We start from the raw sequence: 15,327 nt of genomic DNA on the forward strand, positions 1-15,327 counted from the left end.
AAAATCACCTCCTTCCCCTCCGTTTGGGAACCACTGATCTAGATAAATCAACCCCAGGTTATTCCCAAGCAACACAGAGGCTGACCCTGAATTTCTGGGAGATAAAGATACAGATTCAGAGTGTGTGTGGACCCAATATTTGCAAACCGTGTCCTATTCCAGAACCCTATGGGTGGCAGAGAGCTAAAGGAAATGTACAAGAAACAAATTTAGGGAAGGATTCCCAAAACTCCTGAAAGCAACTACCTCTGACAATGGACGGGATTCCAGAGAGCATTGAAGAATTGTTTTCACTGCACAGCATTTTGTGTCATTGAGTGAATTACCTTTGGAAAGAAACAAAATAGTATTTAGTATTCAAAATTACTAGGAAATGCTCAGAATAAGTTTAAAATAGTATTTGGAATGGTATGTCCCAGGTAATTTAAGCTCTGAAGAGATATACATACCTGGAAAAAGAGTGGAAGAAAATGCATCCAATTATTTATAGTGGTTCTTGCTTGTGAGATTTGGGGCAATAGAGAAGTTGGCCTGGGGTGAGCCACTTAGAATAAAAAGGAAAGTGTGGTACATGCAACTCAGGTAGCCCAAGGAGTAAGTTTTACATGGATTATGGGTTTTTAATTTTATATTTTTGCATTTAGTTTTATGAAGACCTCCTTTCTTTGGCAAGTGACACTAGTTTTTCATTTATGGAAGTAATATTGTTTCATATATATGTACATATACATGTATACACACACACACATATATATAATTTACAGAGTCCATTTAAATAAGTCAATAATGGGACAAGTGGCATGTAGAGGGACATGGCAATGTATGTGGAGGTGGGCAAAGGTTGAAGCTGGGGGTCACTGTATACATTAACCACTAGGTTCCCATGGAGAGGGTTGTAGGAAGAGACCCCCAATGTAAGTGCTCTTCTTTCAGAAAGAGGAGGGATCATGCTGTTCTTCCACACATCAAGCACCTCTATATCCTGGGGCCCACAGACTTAACTGTTCCTTCTTCCTAGAATAGTCTTTTTTTTTTTTTTTTAAGATTTTATTTATTTATTTGACAGAGAGAGAGAGAGAGATCACAAGTAGGCAGAGAGGCAGACAGGCAGGGGTGGGGGGAACAGGCTCCCCACTGAGCAGAGAGCTGATGCAGGGTTCGATCCCAGGATCTTGAGATCATGACCTGAGCTGAAGGCAGAGGCTTAACCCACTGAGCCACCCAGGCGCCCCACTCTTTTTTTTTTTTTTTTTTAAGATTTTATTCATCCATTTGACACAGAGAGAGAGAGAGAGAGCACAAGCAGTGGGAGAGGGAACCCAATGCGGGGTTTGATCCCAGGACCCTAGAATCATGACCTGAGCCAACCGAGCCACCCAGGCGCCCCTGCCTAGAATATCTTGCCCAAGCCCCTCACCTTACTGGATCTTTCTCTTCATTTAGCTCCTCCTTAGGGAGGCCATAACTGGCCACCTTATTTAAGTGGTCTCCCTCAGCAGCCAACTCCTGCCTCTGTGCATTTCCTTCCTGGTGCCGATCACTCCAGAACTGCTTGCCTGTTGTATTATGTTTCCAGCACTCCACAAGTCTGAGCGTTCCCAGAGGGCAGGAAATTTGTCTTATTTGCGGTTGTGCCTGCAGAGCCTAACCCAAGTCAGAGACCATATTGGAAGCTGCAAATAAGTGTTGCATGAAAGTGTTCAAGGTTGGGATTTCCTCCACACCTGTCTGAGCCCTCCCCACAAGGCCAACCCGTACTGGTAGCTAAGGGCTGGGAGAGAGAGAGAGAGAGAGATGCCAAGGCAGTTTGTGGTTCAGCATCAAACACATTTATTTCACTTTTATTGAGTATACAAGAACAGAGAGCACACGCATACAGCACAGAGCACTGAGGTGGGGGAGCGTGGGGACAAGAGGGGAGGGAGGGGTGTGAGTAAAAAGGAACAGGACAGCATCGCAGTTGGTTGGAAGGTGCTTTTGAAAAAAAAAAATTATTTAGAGTGATGTTGCTCATGCAATCGCAGGCCAGTCTTGGAATGTGCTTGCAGGATTCACAAACTGAAACAGGTCCTGGCACTTCCTGTCCCCTCTGATGGAAAAGATCCCAAGAAAGCAAAACAAGAGAAAAATGAAGATCTGTAGAACAGCAGACTGGGAAAAGACCCTGGAGAGCATCTGGTTTATCCTACTCATTTTGCAAATGGGGAAACTGAGGCCCCAAAGGGGGTTGGGGGGTGGGACTAGTCCAATGTCACATGGTGAGTTAGGGGCTGAGCCAGGATACACTCCAGGACATTTTCCATCATGCTACATGGTCTCCTGGGTGGAGAGGCAGCACAAAAAGGATGAGAAATGCAAAAAGGAAAAAAGAAAAGTAGGTTGAAGACTGACAAGACAAACATCTATATTCTCTATGAAGAGGAGGATGGGAGGAAACAGTGCCCTAGATTTCAGCTTTGCAGCTCCCCTCCTCCCTGGTGGCACTACCTGCCTCTCCACGGAAGGAAGGTCACAGCATCCGTGGGATGGAGAGCTCCACAAACCCTGGCCAGCTCACAAGCTAAGCCTGGTCCCTTCATCCCTACTCTGAAGCCACACATTCAGGGGCCGTAAACAGGTGCAGGATCCAGAATACTCTCCCTCTGAGGTGTGACCAGTGTGCTCGGGGCACCTGGTCCCTGCAAAGACAGGGGTGCCTGAGCCATATTCCGGGGGGCCCAGGGAGGGGTGGAGCCATTCCAGCTCTTGGCTCAGAAAGAAAATAGGAGCTTGCAGGTTGCGACGGGTGGGAAGGAGGTTTTGTGGCTTCTCCACCAAGGTAGTAAAAAGAACCTGATGCATGGGAAGTGAGATGTCACACTCGGGGTAGGGGGCGCGGGTGGAGTGAGCCACTGGTCTTGCTCCAGGGGGTTGGCGGGGGAGATGGCTGGATCTGCCCTCTGAGCCCCAGGGGCAGGGCTCTCTCTGCCTGCTCTCTGGCCCATTTAGCCAACACTGTTCTGGTTTCTTGTTCTCAGGTCAGCACCAGCTTAGCAAACTAAGCATTTATGTCACTGGGGTAACTAATAAGTAAGCTGGGGGGTATCCCCGGGCAATGGCCAATAATTGGAGAGAATGTGGAAATGCTCTCAGAGGGGCAAGCCGTGATTGAAGATGTAAGGCTGGCTCGGAGGGCTTCCAGGTCCCTCCCCTCTCCCACATTCTCTCCTGCAGTCCAAGCCTAGTGCCTGGCGCGAGCAGGTACTCAATAAGTATTTGTTGAATGACTTCAGTGGCCGCTGTAGAGCTGGGGCAGGGCAGGTAAGATGGGACTGAGAAATTAAAGTGCAGTAGGGACATACTCCTTCCAAAGGGGACTCACTGAGCTCCGGGGAGCAGGTCCTGGCAGGCAAGCCTGGGAAAGCCCGAGCCTTGGTTGGGGTATTCTCCAAGGGCTTCAGTGGTCTGAAGGCAGTTCTGGGGACTCTGAGGGTACAAGCTCAGAGCTCAGATTGCTGGCTGAAGGGGAGGTTTCCAAAGCCAGTCTCTCACATAGAAGGAGCCTTTGAGCAACACATTTCTTCAGCGGCTTATTCAGGGCAGGGATGGAGTGGGGGTGGGGGGTGGTAGGCAAAGCCTTTGGAAATGAAGTTTTGTCCTATCGGGGCCTGCCCTTGTTCAGGGTCTCTGCCATGGGTGCTTTGGCCCATGAGGAAGAGAATGAATGTGGGAGGGGAGAGGACCAGAGCGAGCCAGGCTCTCCGGACAGCCAGGTAAAGCTACCATTCTCTGCAGTGGCCAAGGGTGTCCCATCTCTTTGCACGGGGAGTCAGCTGTCGCAATGTGGTCAGGGAAAAGACATTTGGCTGAAAAAAGAGAAGACTGAAAAACGAAGCAAACCCCCTAGGGGGCTATGGGGGCTGAGCCGGGGACCCCTGTCGTGCAATCCTGACCCTGGACCCCACAGCTGAGCACAGATCAGGCCCTGGTGGCTACTGCCCGAAGCGGGGAAGGCATCTTGAACTACATCTGGGTTTCTTCCTCCTTGCCAAATCCCTGCCCCTCCATCTGGGGACCCCACCCCTCCCCACCAATCAATCAATTACAAATACCACACACTGTATTACTACACTGAACCGTCAGCTCCTCCGGCGGACAGCCCGCAGCCAGAGTCCAGGTCTCCTTGGCTGGGCCGGTTCAGTGCGATCTAAGAACCTTGGAATACATCAATCACAGTCGGATAATTATAATTTTAAAATGTCAGCTTCATACTTACCAGCACTGTTTATTTTAATTATTTGTTTCCTGTTATATGTCATATACATAACTTAAAAGCACACCCATACACATCTCCTATAAGCTGCACCTTCATCATGACAACCCATGAACACACAATGTCTACTTTCCTTCCTGTGGCTGGGTTTTCTGCGCTTGCTTTCTCTTCTTTTTCTTGTTTCAAACCAGAGTCATCGGCAGGACCGGGATACAGAGGGTGGGGGAGGGGGAGGAGGGAGCCAAGACAGAAATGACAACAAGACATGTGAGTCGATGGGGAGGGGAGGCGGAAGAAAGGAAGGTGGATTTTGCAGCCCAGTGTCAAGACCCCAAAAATAATAATCCAGTGTTCCTCCTTTCCGAGTGGGGGGATTTTCTTTCTTTCTTGGCAAACGGTTGACGGCACGTGTCTCGCTGCTGAGAGTTCTCTTGCTTTGCTGCAAGAGTGTTTCCTTTGCATTGTAGTGGGCAGCACACGCTTCAGGACAAATGGAATGCTTGTTTGTCCACGCAAGGTAACGTGCAGAACCAGGGTCGTTTTGGACTCCTACGATCATCGTGGTCTGGCTTGCTTTTGTCATTCCGCAGGGCTTCAAAAGGGGGAGTGAGAGATTATTGTCATTTTATATATATATATATATATATATATATATATATATATACTTTTTTTTTTCCTGAAAAAATCCCACCAGTTCTTCAATTTGTCTGCAAAGGAAATGTAGGTGTTCAGATGTTGGTTGTTACTGTTGGCCGAAGGTGCGGCCAGCCCCAGCAGCAGTGCAAGCACGCGGTGTTTCCTGTATATATATCTATATCTATATATATCTATATATATATGCTTTTCCTTTCCCAGTCCCTCTTCGGTGACAGTACGTCACAGCTGGGACTGCGGTGTTGAGTCGGAGAATCCAGAATGAAGGCCCCTTCTTAACGGTTCTCTGGCTTGGGTTGGACCAGAAGCGCCAGCATCTCTTCACAGAGGTCAGGATTCCTAGAGCCGGAGGCATGGAGGGAAGGGGACACGAAGGAAGAGGACAATAAAAATTAGTAACTTTTTCTCATTCATCTTTAAATACACGGCAAGAGGTGGTTTTAGCTCCCTTTCCTGTATACCCTTTATTATGGCTCAGTAAGATCAAGTGACTTGTCCAAGGCCACACAGCCAAGACCTGAACCCACATCTGTCTGGAAATCTGTCCAAGTTTCCTTAAACACTAAGAGGCTCAGATCACATGCGGCTCACCTTTTCTTCCTACCTCCTCCTGGTCTAAGAATTGTTTAGTTGTGATTGCAGAAGTTATTTGTTTTTCCTCTCTGATCTCCATGGGCCTGTGTGACCTGGAATTAAACCCCAGGGAGCAGCGTTTCCATAAAGAAACTGGAGCTTGGATTCCAACTCAAGATTGACTCCAAAATTTTGTGGTCAAGTGCATGGGGTCTCCAATCAGACGGCTTGAGTTCAAATCCCATTCCATGGGCTACGAGCTCTGCCATCTTGGGTGAGTTTCTTAACTTCTTTAGGCCTCCTGTGCTCCTCTGTAAAATGGGTGCTTCCTCACGCATTTACGGGGAGGATTCGAAACAAAGGTTAGCAAACAGGAACCACTAAATAAGTACCTGACCATTCCTATTATCACTACTGCTATTGTTAACTTAGCCATACACTGTTTGGCTCTCCTTGAGGGCAATGGCTGCCTTTTACTTATCTTTGTCTTTCTTCATTTCTTTTTTTTAAATAATTTTTTTAAAGATTGTATTTATTTATTCGACAGATGGAGATCACAAGTAGGCAGAGAGGCAGACAGAGAGAGAGGAGGAAGCAGACTCCCTGCTGAAAAGAGAGCCAGATGCGGGCCTCGATCCCAGGACCCTGGGACCAGGACCCTGGGACCAGGACCTGAGCTGAAGGCAGAGGCTTTAACCCACTGAGCCACCCAGGCGCCCCTTTCTTTGTCTTTCCAATGCTCATCACTGTGCATTGTGCATAGCAGCTCCCCAGAACCACTTAACGGTGGGGGGGGGGTGGGTAATCCTTTCTGCCCTTTCCCACTCACATAGGGTCCAGTGTGAAGGGAGTCATAGACACAAAATCCTTTTCAGTTTAGTTGACAGATGGGAAAATGGAGACCCAGAGGGTTCAAGGTCCCAGTGAGTTGGTGACAGAAATGAGACTAGAACCCAAGATTCCTGCTTTGAAACAGGTCAGTTTTTTCCTCCCATGTCATCCAGATCTTGGAGGTAAGGAAGCTGGGTGTTGCAGTGTTGTGGAGACAGGTCCTGTCTGAGGGATGTGGGCCAGTGGGAGAAGATGGAAGAGAAACCACACATCTGGCCCGAGAGTTGCAGGGAGTAAAAAGACGCTGTGTCAGATGGGTGTGCTTCCCACACTCAGAGCAAGAACTTCAAAGAGGAGGAACTTCTGGGAGGAAGGCCAAGAGTCAAGTGCACTCTGAACAGATGTTTCTGGAAGATTCAGGGAGGGAAGAGAAGCTAAAGGCCAGCAAGATGGACACCTGCAAGGAGCCAGGGCTCGTGCACCAGGCTGGCGGCGGAAGCTTACAGTCTGACTTACCCAGGGCTCTCGTCCATCCCTGAACATGGTGAAACCTCGGGGGATAAGGATGCGGGTTCACAGCGCTAAGGATCTTCTGTATGTGAGGCGCTGTCCTTGTGTGTCACTGCTGAGGACTGAATATTTGTGTCCCCTACCCCCTGACCAAAATTCCTATGTTGAAGCCTTAATTCTCAATGTGAGGGATTTGGGGGCGCATCTTTGGGAGGTACTTAGGTTATAAGGATGGAACCCTCATATATAGGATTAATGCCCTTATAAAAAGATACACAAGAGAGATTCTCTCTCTCTCTGCTCTGCCACATGAGGACATATAGAGAAGACAGCCACCTGCACCTTGATCTTGGACTTCCCAGGCCCCCATACTTGGGAGAAATGAACATGTGTTGTTTAAGCCACCCAGTCTATGGTGTGCTGTCAAAGCAGCCCAAACTAAGACACTCACAGATGCTAATTATTATCGCAGCTCCAATTCCTAGGTGAACTTCATTTTGTAGATGAGGAAAGTGAGGCCCAGGGAGGTTCCTCTGGGCACACTGCTAGCAGGGAGTTTTGGGCTCCAAAGGGTGTGTTCTTCGTACTCAATTCTGCTAACTTCCTGAGGAATTTTTTTTCCCCCAGTGGCAGGCTGCACTTGAAGTTTTATAGCTCAGTGTAAACATGACATGGGATGTCTTCAAAAGACTTTAGACACTTCAGAAATGCCAAGGACATCTAAATGATGCCATACTATAATTTATTTTTCTTAGTTTATTATATCAGAGTCTGAATGTGCAGTGTTTTGACAGCTTAATTTGAGTCAATAATAATCAGAATCACCCTTAGCTTTTACTGAGCACTTACTATGTGCCAGGCGCCACTGTTAACTGCTGTGCATGTAGGATCTCACCAACCCTGTGGGATAAGGAGGTTAAGACCACAGGGTGGCTCTGGAGTCTCACAGATGAGCTTTGACTCCCTCATCAAGCCCCATGGCTCCAAGCAAGTCACCTAACATCTCAGGGTCTCGGTTTCTTCATTTATGAGAATGAGCAGATGATAATACTTTGGTCAAGTGCATGTCCTCATGCCTGGAAGAGTATAGACACTCCACACATTTCAGCAATTGTTGTCATGGTGATTATGGTTGCTGACCATTAGCCGATGAAAAAAGTGCAGAAATTAAACAATCTGATCGAAGTCACATGGCTAATGGCAGGCAGGGCTGAGACTGAATCAGGTTTGTAGGATTCCAGATCTTTCCGTGGGCTACTAAGATATATCCATCCATCAAACTGACATGTTTCAAGCACTTTAAAAAAGAGTCTTCAAATTCAGAGAAGACCCCTCCTCAGAATGAGAGAGTCTGCTGATATTAGGGGTCAAAGGTGTTTCCTAAGTAGTGTAAAGCATATGGAGAGAAAAGGCAAGGGAGAAACTTCTGTCTTTCCAGGGTGACAAGAACAAGGTGAACTTTACAGAAGGATCTGAGAGGGAGAAGGAGAGGAGAGACAGAGGGAGAGAGAGAAGGACAGACAGAGAGACCAGAGGAAGGGAGAGTGAGGAAAAAGATGGAGAGAGAGGGAGAAGGAGAGAGGGAAGGAGGAGGGTGGAGAGAGAGGAGAGACAGAGAGCGGTGGTATGTGGACAATGCCATCAAAGGAAGAACTAACAAAGGGGCAAATAAGAGCCCCCAAGCGGGCAGATGTAAAAGGCTGCATGGTGTTTGTGGCGGGGGGCAGGGATGGCTAGGATATGGCAGCAGCGATGAGAGCCCTGAGCTGCCAGGGAAAATGGGGAGGCAGGAGCCTGGGGGATTGGCTGGAAATGCCCCAAGAAAGATGGGGAGCAAAAAGACAGGGAAAGGAAAAAATAGGAGAAACACGTGACAAGTACCCTACGAAAGCAAATTGGCAGCCAGAAGGCCATGCCTGGAAAGGGCTTGCCCCTTCTCTCTCTCTCTTTTTTTTTTTTTTGCAAGTGAGGAAACTGCTTGCCCAGGAGGGAATGGCTGGGACTAGAGCCCGGTCCCCAGATTCGCAGCACGGAATTCTTTGCACCAGCGGCTGCCCGTGGACTTCCTAAGGACCAACGTATAAATACAGATTCCCAGGTCTGGTCCAGCCCTTCTAAATCAGACTTTATGATATTAGTTCTACAGTACCCATATCCCCCCGCTGATGCCGCCAGTGCACTACCACTCGGAGATCTGGGGGACAACGGGCAGGAAAAACTGGACGATGGAGGGGACAGGAGGGACAATTTGCACGGAAGTCCGAGGAAGGCTGGGAGGAGGCTCTGCCCATGACCAGCTTCTACTTCTGTAGAAGCAGTGCTGTCCAGCAGAAATAGAAATGAGAGCCATATATGGAATTGAAATTCCTTTAGATAGAACTCGCTAAATTTTCTAGATATTTCCAATTTCCTTAACCCTTCTAGATAGAAACTTTTCATTTCCAAATTAAAATTCTAAATTTCAAATTACCATAAAAAGAGTAAAAGAAACAGGGGAAATAAACTTCAATAATTATTTTACCTAACCCAATACATCCAAACCTGATCATTTGAGGATGTAATGAATAGAAACACTATTGAGACATATTGCAGGCCTTTTCTCATATTAAGTCTTCAAAACCCTGCATGCATTTTACCCTTAAAGCATGTCTGATTTCAGATTAGCCAACTGCAATTGCTCGACAGCCATGTGTCTTCCACAGTATGAAGAAAACCTGTCCATCACTGCAGAAAGTTCTGTTGGACAGCACAGTCTAGACCAGGGCTTGGCAGCCTTCAAGGTGGAAGGAAAATGTTTCAGTGCATTTTCTTCTGACAAGAAGGGAGTGGTGATCCACATTCTTGTATCTTCTAGAAAACACAGTCTTATTCATCAGGGAAGAGGGCCAAAGGAGATCTGCTGCTTGTAGGGGTCTTTGAGACGAGTTCTTTTTTCACTGTAGCACAAATCCAAGTATATAGCCCGACACATTTTTATATATGTCTACACCCATGTGACCTACCCCGTTCAAGATGCTGACATCTGCAGCACCCCCAAAGGTTTCCCTGTGACTCTTCCTGTCAATATCACATCCCGGAACTAAGCAGTATTCTGACTTTTATCATCACTGATTAGTTTGGCCTACTTTTGAACTTAAATAGAATTCTCCCACTCAACTCAATGTCTGTGAGATTTCATTTTATATGCCTGATAAAATTCAGTCAATTTCCAGAGGGACCAGAAGAACCCCTCCCCCAATTTAGGCTAATGAAAGCCCCATCTGCTATAGCACCATCTCCTTCCTCTTGTTCAGCAAGGCATGGTCCGTCCGTAAGGAAACAGAAAAGTAAGTTTCTGGCCCAAGGTAGCTTGAGAAGTCAAGGGTTTGCGATCTAGCAACACAGATGGGATCAAGGACTCTGGTCATCATATTTTCCCCTTAGCAACATCCAGTGACCTGTGATGGAGGCAGAGATTCAGGGACAGGAAGGTGGCCCTTGGCCTGCAGGGCCTTTTTCTGGCTTCAGGTTTTTAGGTAATGGCCAGCAAGGCTATGCTTGTCTCCAGCTGTCCCGCCTCAGGACGGGCTATCCACCCTCACTCCCTGGCCTTATCATGTCCAGATATACTTGGGCCTGAAACCCCCAAGAAGCCAAGGAACCAGTCTTCCCCACCCCCATTCCCCACTCTGATTTGTTATATTGAGGAAGCTACTTCTCTCCTTTGAGCCACAAACCAGGAACGTGGGGACTTAAAGCTGTGCTTGGGACCAAGCCACCTGATAGAAACAACCCTCGGAAGATCTCACCACCTCCCTCCACTGGCTGCTGAGCCTCAGAGGTCTTACCTGTGGCTTCCTGTCCCTCTCCTCTGGGGACGGGTCTGTTTCTCTATATACGACAGCTTTGGTTACCAACATGTCAGGATGCTGCAGCTTGGCCTCCTTGATGGCCAAAGCCAGGGCCTGGTAGACAGGAGCAACAAAGTGAGGAATGGATATCGAATACAGGAGGGACCATGGAGACCGACAAACTCCTTCCTGTACAGCTGTGGAAACTGAGGCCCAGGAGAGGCAGTGGTCAAAGAGTTAAAGGGAGAGCCCAGAGCTTTGGGGTCTCTGGCTTCTTCGGGCTCCCATTCTATGCCCCTTCTTTTGGGGCTCATTTGGGGCTTCTTGTCTGAATAAGGATCAGCATGAAATGCACTTGATCCTCTGCCCACAAGGGCAGCTGTCCATGGGTGACCCAGGATGGGAGGGACTGGGGACTGCCCCCAGGATCAGCATTCCCTATCCCCATACCTGGTCTTGATCAACATCTTCATCCCCAGTGATGATGATCCGCTTCTCGATCCTCGTCTCAGAAAATCCCCCTTTCACAGTCTGCAGAGTAAAAGGGCAGTAAGGTCAGCTCTGGGTCCTGCCAGAGTGTGACAGGGCACCCATCCAAAGCACCCCTCAAGGACGAGGCTGGAACCAGCAGTCACCTTCTCTCCTGGCTCCCTCTTCTGGTTTGGGGGACTTTAGATGGCACGTCTTGCCCACAGCTACCACTCCCCCAACTACCAAACTGCCCCCTCTAGGTCTTCCGAGCCCAGCTCAAGTCATGTTTCCCTAATTCAGGTTGGTGACCCTGCCCTCCTCTTGCCTTGGTACTCCCTGACCACCAAGTCTGTCTCTCTTGCACCACTTCTGGGGCTCTCTGCCTCATGCTGACCTTGTGTGAGTGACCTGGCCTGCTCGCTAGGCTGGAGCTCTTGAGGGCAGGGGCTGCATTTTGCTCATTTCCGTATCCCCTCCGTCCCTCCCCCCTGTCCAATCTGACCAGGGCAGGTGCTAAATGCAGAGTTGAATGAACACATGAATGAAATGTGAATGGTGACACGGTTCTATCTTAAATGACTTCAAACAACACTACAAGAGAAAACCACGTTGGTGATGCTTATAACGTCCACTGTTTTCCAAAAGGGCAGGGTCTGGGCACAAGTTTAGAAGTAGAAGATGGGGAAGGAACTAACTGCTTGGCATATCAAGGAGGGTGGTAGCTGAGGGAAATCCCAGCAGGAGCCAGGAACAGGCAGAAAGAAGGGGACTCCTGGTTTGCAGGGAGGAGGGAGGGGAGCAACTTGGGGCAGAACAGTTTTCTGAGCTGTATGCAGCGGGGTGTGTGATGGAAAACCCTCCCATAAAACTTTCAGTGAAGTCAACATTGCTCACAAATGCTTTTGGTGGGTGGGCGGGGGATGTTGTGGGGGGAGCTTCCTGGGCACGTGCAAAGGTGCTGAGGCCTGCACACCTTTGGGGCAGGGCTGGGACAGTTGGTGTGTGCAGAAGGGCCGGTGGTACCTAGCGGACTTCTCCCTCAGATGGCTCGGCAGAACCTCCCCCTCAACCTGCCTTTCCAGCCCCTCTCCTCCAGGCGTTCTTCTCTGGCCTGCGCCCCCTCCTGCCTCCCTCCTGGCCACCGGGGCACGGAACCACTTGCCTTCAGCCTTCTGCGCTCATTGGCTGCATCACAGCTGATGCATAGGGAGTGATCCCCTCCCGTAGCCCTGCCTCTTCCTTCCCCCACCAGTCCAGGGCCCCCATCCCTAGTCACTCCACGCCCCTCTCTCTTTGCTCCCCCATCTACCTGTGCACACTGATGGACCTAATCTCCTCTTCTTAAACCTCTTTGTGCTGGGTCACTCCCCAGTTAAAAAAACTTGACAGTGTTCCAATGGCTCTTAAACCCTTCCTAGTCTCATCTGTTCTGGGCTTTGTCACGTTTGTCTCTATGTGGCTTCCCCTGCCTCCAGTCCACCCCAATTTCCTGCAGCTCCACCCCCTCGACGCTACTTCTCCCTAACAGAGACCCCCTGCTGCCGTCCCCACAAACATGCAGCACTTCCAGTCGCCACCTGTGCCCCTCGCACAGAGGCGGGCAGCAGCTTGACGTTCACTAACAAATGTCAACAAATAAACAAATGCAGTCTCTGCTCCCATCTCCTGCGTTGCTTGGAACATCTGCGTCTGTCCTCTCATCCCTCACGAGTCCTACCCGGCTTCCTAAGACCCTGCACAAATCCCACTTTCTCCAGAAGAGCCCTCCTCACTCTCTGAGGCTTCCTTACATCACCCCTTCTAAATCCTGCCAGCACGTAAGGTCTATAAGGCGCAAAAGCCATGGCTCCGAATTGCTTCCGGGAAGGGGGTCTTGCCGCCACCCCCCCTGCCAGCCTGGCTGCCGATGATGAGGGGCGGGGCCCGTGCCTGGGATGACCCATAGTACAGAACAAAGCGCATAGCACTCCAGAAGCTAGACCACTGCCGGTCTTCTCTGTCCATGATACAAGGCACAGCGATGGCCATGACCTTGCCCAGCCCAACAGCCAGGGTGGGGGCCGACGGTGCCCTGCTGCTACTCACTTTGGTAACATGGGTGGTGGTGGAGGTGGAGAGGGTTTCCGCGGTGGCGCCGTAGGTGCTGGTGAGGACATCTTTCCCGATGATCTGCGGAATATAACCACCCCCACCCCCGGGGTCAGGTAAGGACACTGGGCTCTGCAGGGTGGGGGTGGGGAGAGTAAACCAAGGGGGCCCCAGAAGGGTGAAGTTTGGAAGTCCAAGATGCTTCAAATCACTGATTCTAAGAATTCAGGAACACTGGAATCTTCAGAATGCTTGATCCATGACATTCTCAAACCACTGACTCTCAGACTCCTAGAACCTGAGATTCCCGAGGCCCAGAATTCTAACAAGACCCCAGATTTTAAGAATCCTGGTAGCTGGGGCACCTGGGTGGCTCAGTCGTTAAGCGTCTGCCTTCAGCTCAGGTCATGATCCCAGGGTCGGGATCGGACCCCGCATTGGGCTCCCTGCTCCAGCTGGAAGCCTGCTTCTCCCTCTCCCACTCCCCCTGCTTGTGTTCCCTCTCTTGCTATCTCTCTCTGTCAAATAAATAAATAAATAAATAAATAAATAAATCAATCAATCTTTGGTGGGGGGTTTAGAATACTGGCAGCTCAGATGAATGGGGGATCCAGAGTAGAAACAGAGCCCTCCCAAACCCCACCCTGTCACAGCTGGGAACACGTGGCCTCCGGGGCTAGACAAGGAGAAGGACAGGCTTGGAGAATGCAGGAGACTCAAGAGACTTCACAGTGACAGCCTCACGCTCACGGGAGCCACTGAAAGAGCCATGTCCAGAGTGCAAGCCTCTGGACTCCTAGTCCATCTTTCCTCCTGGGCAGTAAGGACAGCAGATGCAAATGAGCTGTCCAATCACAGGCATCACCAAGGAGGGGGGCTGCATCACCCTAACCTGCGAAGCCCTCTGGTGTGTGTATGTTGGGGGTGGAGGCGATGGATGAGACTCTGGTGGGCACAAGGGAGCCCTACAGGCATCTAAGAGCGATCCACGTTCCTGGCATTGTGCTTCAAAGGGCAGCCCACTGGGCTCTACGCTGCGCTCACTCGGGCCACCTACAGACTGCATTCTCAGCACAGAGTCCCCTAGCCTGAGCTGGCCCTACCCACTTACCGGAGAAAGAGAACGGATATCCGTGGCCACCGTCTGTGGGCCTGGGATCATGGCAGCTGCCCCCTTCCCGGACTTGAGACTGTTCTCCTGGGGAAACAATAGTGCTCAGATGGCCGGATCTCGCGTGAGTGGACCCCCAGGATGGCCAGAGCACACAGCTGTGTTGCTCTCACAGCCACGAGGTTGAGGAGTGACACTGTCATGCACTCAACATGCGCACACACACACCTGCTCTCATACTTACTCTCTCACTGGCTCACGCACTCACTCATTCAACATGTACGGTGCCTGGGGTCAGGGACAAGGGCAAATGAGACATGGCGTTGCTCTCAGGAAGCACTACCAAACGAGGGGAGACGTTCAGGTTCTCGTCCTGGCCCTGCCATGATCTAGCCCCATGAGCTGGGCATAGCCACCTCTGTTCCATGGGCCTCATGGATTTACCTATAAAACGGGACCCCTGCAATGTCGGTTTGCTGATGGTAAGGATTATGGGGGAGGCTGCGCATGTGCAGGGGTAAGGAGCACGTGGGAAATCTCTCTCTATATATATCTCTGTATATATCCCCATTTATGGAGCATACGGGGTCCCTTCTTCTCAGTTCTGCTGTGAAACTGCTCTAAAAAAATAAACTGCCCTAAAAATACTAAGCCTTAAACATTTTTTGTAAAAAGACACCCTGCTCAACTCCCTCAGAGACATTATGATGTTAACAGAGGAGAAAGGGCTTGGCAAATCCCAACCTTAGGATAAACACAAGAACACAGGCTAGCTACCAACAATGTAATAATACCTACTTCTGAGTCCTTGCCATGCGCTCGGTATTATGCTAAGGATGCGCTATCTCATTTAATCCTCAGAACAACCACAGGATATTGTTTTAATATTCCTGCTTCAGAGTTGAGAAGCTAGAAGGCCAGAGAACATCAAGTGGCTTATTCACGTCCCCCCCACGTTTGTCAGACTCCAACCCCACATGCAACACTTCTCTGCCCTCAGAACGCTC

General features: G+C 49.6%; 1 protein-coding gene across 17 annotated transcripts in view; it reads right to left on the reverse strand.

Annotated features, from left to right (window-relative positions):
- Positions 1–4,229: 4,229 nt before the first annotated feature.
- LOC116862730 (band 4.1-like protein 1) overlaps positions 4,230–15,327 on the reverse strand; it is a 119,317-nt gene continuing 108,219 nt past the window's right edge. For 13 of the 17 annotated variants that reach the window (XM_032850106.1, XM_032850107.1, XM_032850103.1 and 10 more), the window contains 5 exons: positions 14,321–14,407; positions 13,207–13,290; positions 11,101–11,181; positions 10,648–10,764; positions 4,230–5,245 (listed from right to left, as the gene is read on the reverse strand). In XM_032850106.1, coding sequence (XP_032705997.1) covers positions 5,237–5,245; positions 10,648–10,764; positions 11,101–11,181; positions 13,207–13,290; positions 14,321–14,407 — 378 coding nt within the window. In that variant the 3' untranslated portion in view covers positions 4,230–5,236. The remainder of the gene's footprint in view (positions 5,246–10,647; positions 10,765–11,100; positions 11,182–13,206; positions 13,291–14,320; positions 14,408–15,327) is intronic. The other 4 variants (XM_032850104.1, XM_032850105.1, XM_032850110.1 and 1 more) reach the window with 2 other exon arrangements.

This window comes from Lontra canadensis, unplaced genomic scaffold (assembly GCF_010015895.1).
Source record: "Lontra canadensis isolate GAN:19392208 unplaced genomic scaffold, GSC_riverotter_1.0 scaffold312, whole genome shotgun sequence".
Lineage (NCBI taxonomy): Eukaryota > Metazoa > Chordata > Mammalia > Carnivora > Mustelidae > Lontra > Lontra canadensis.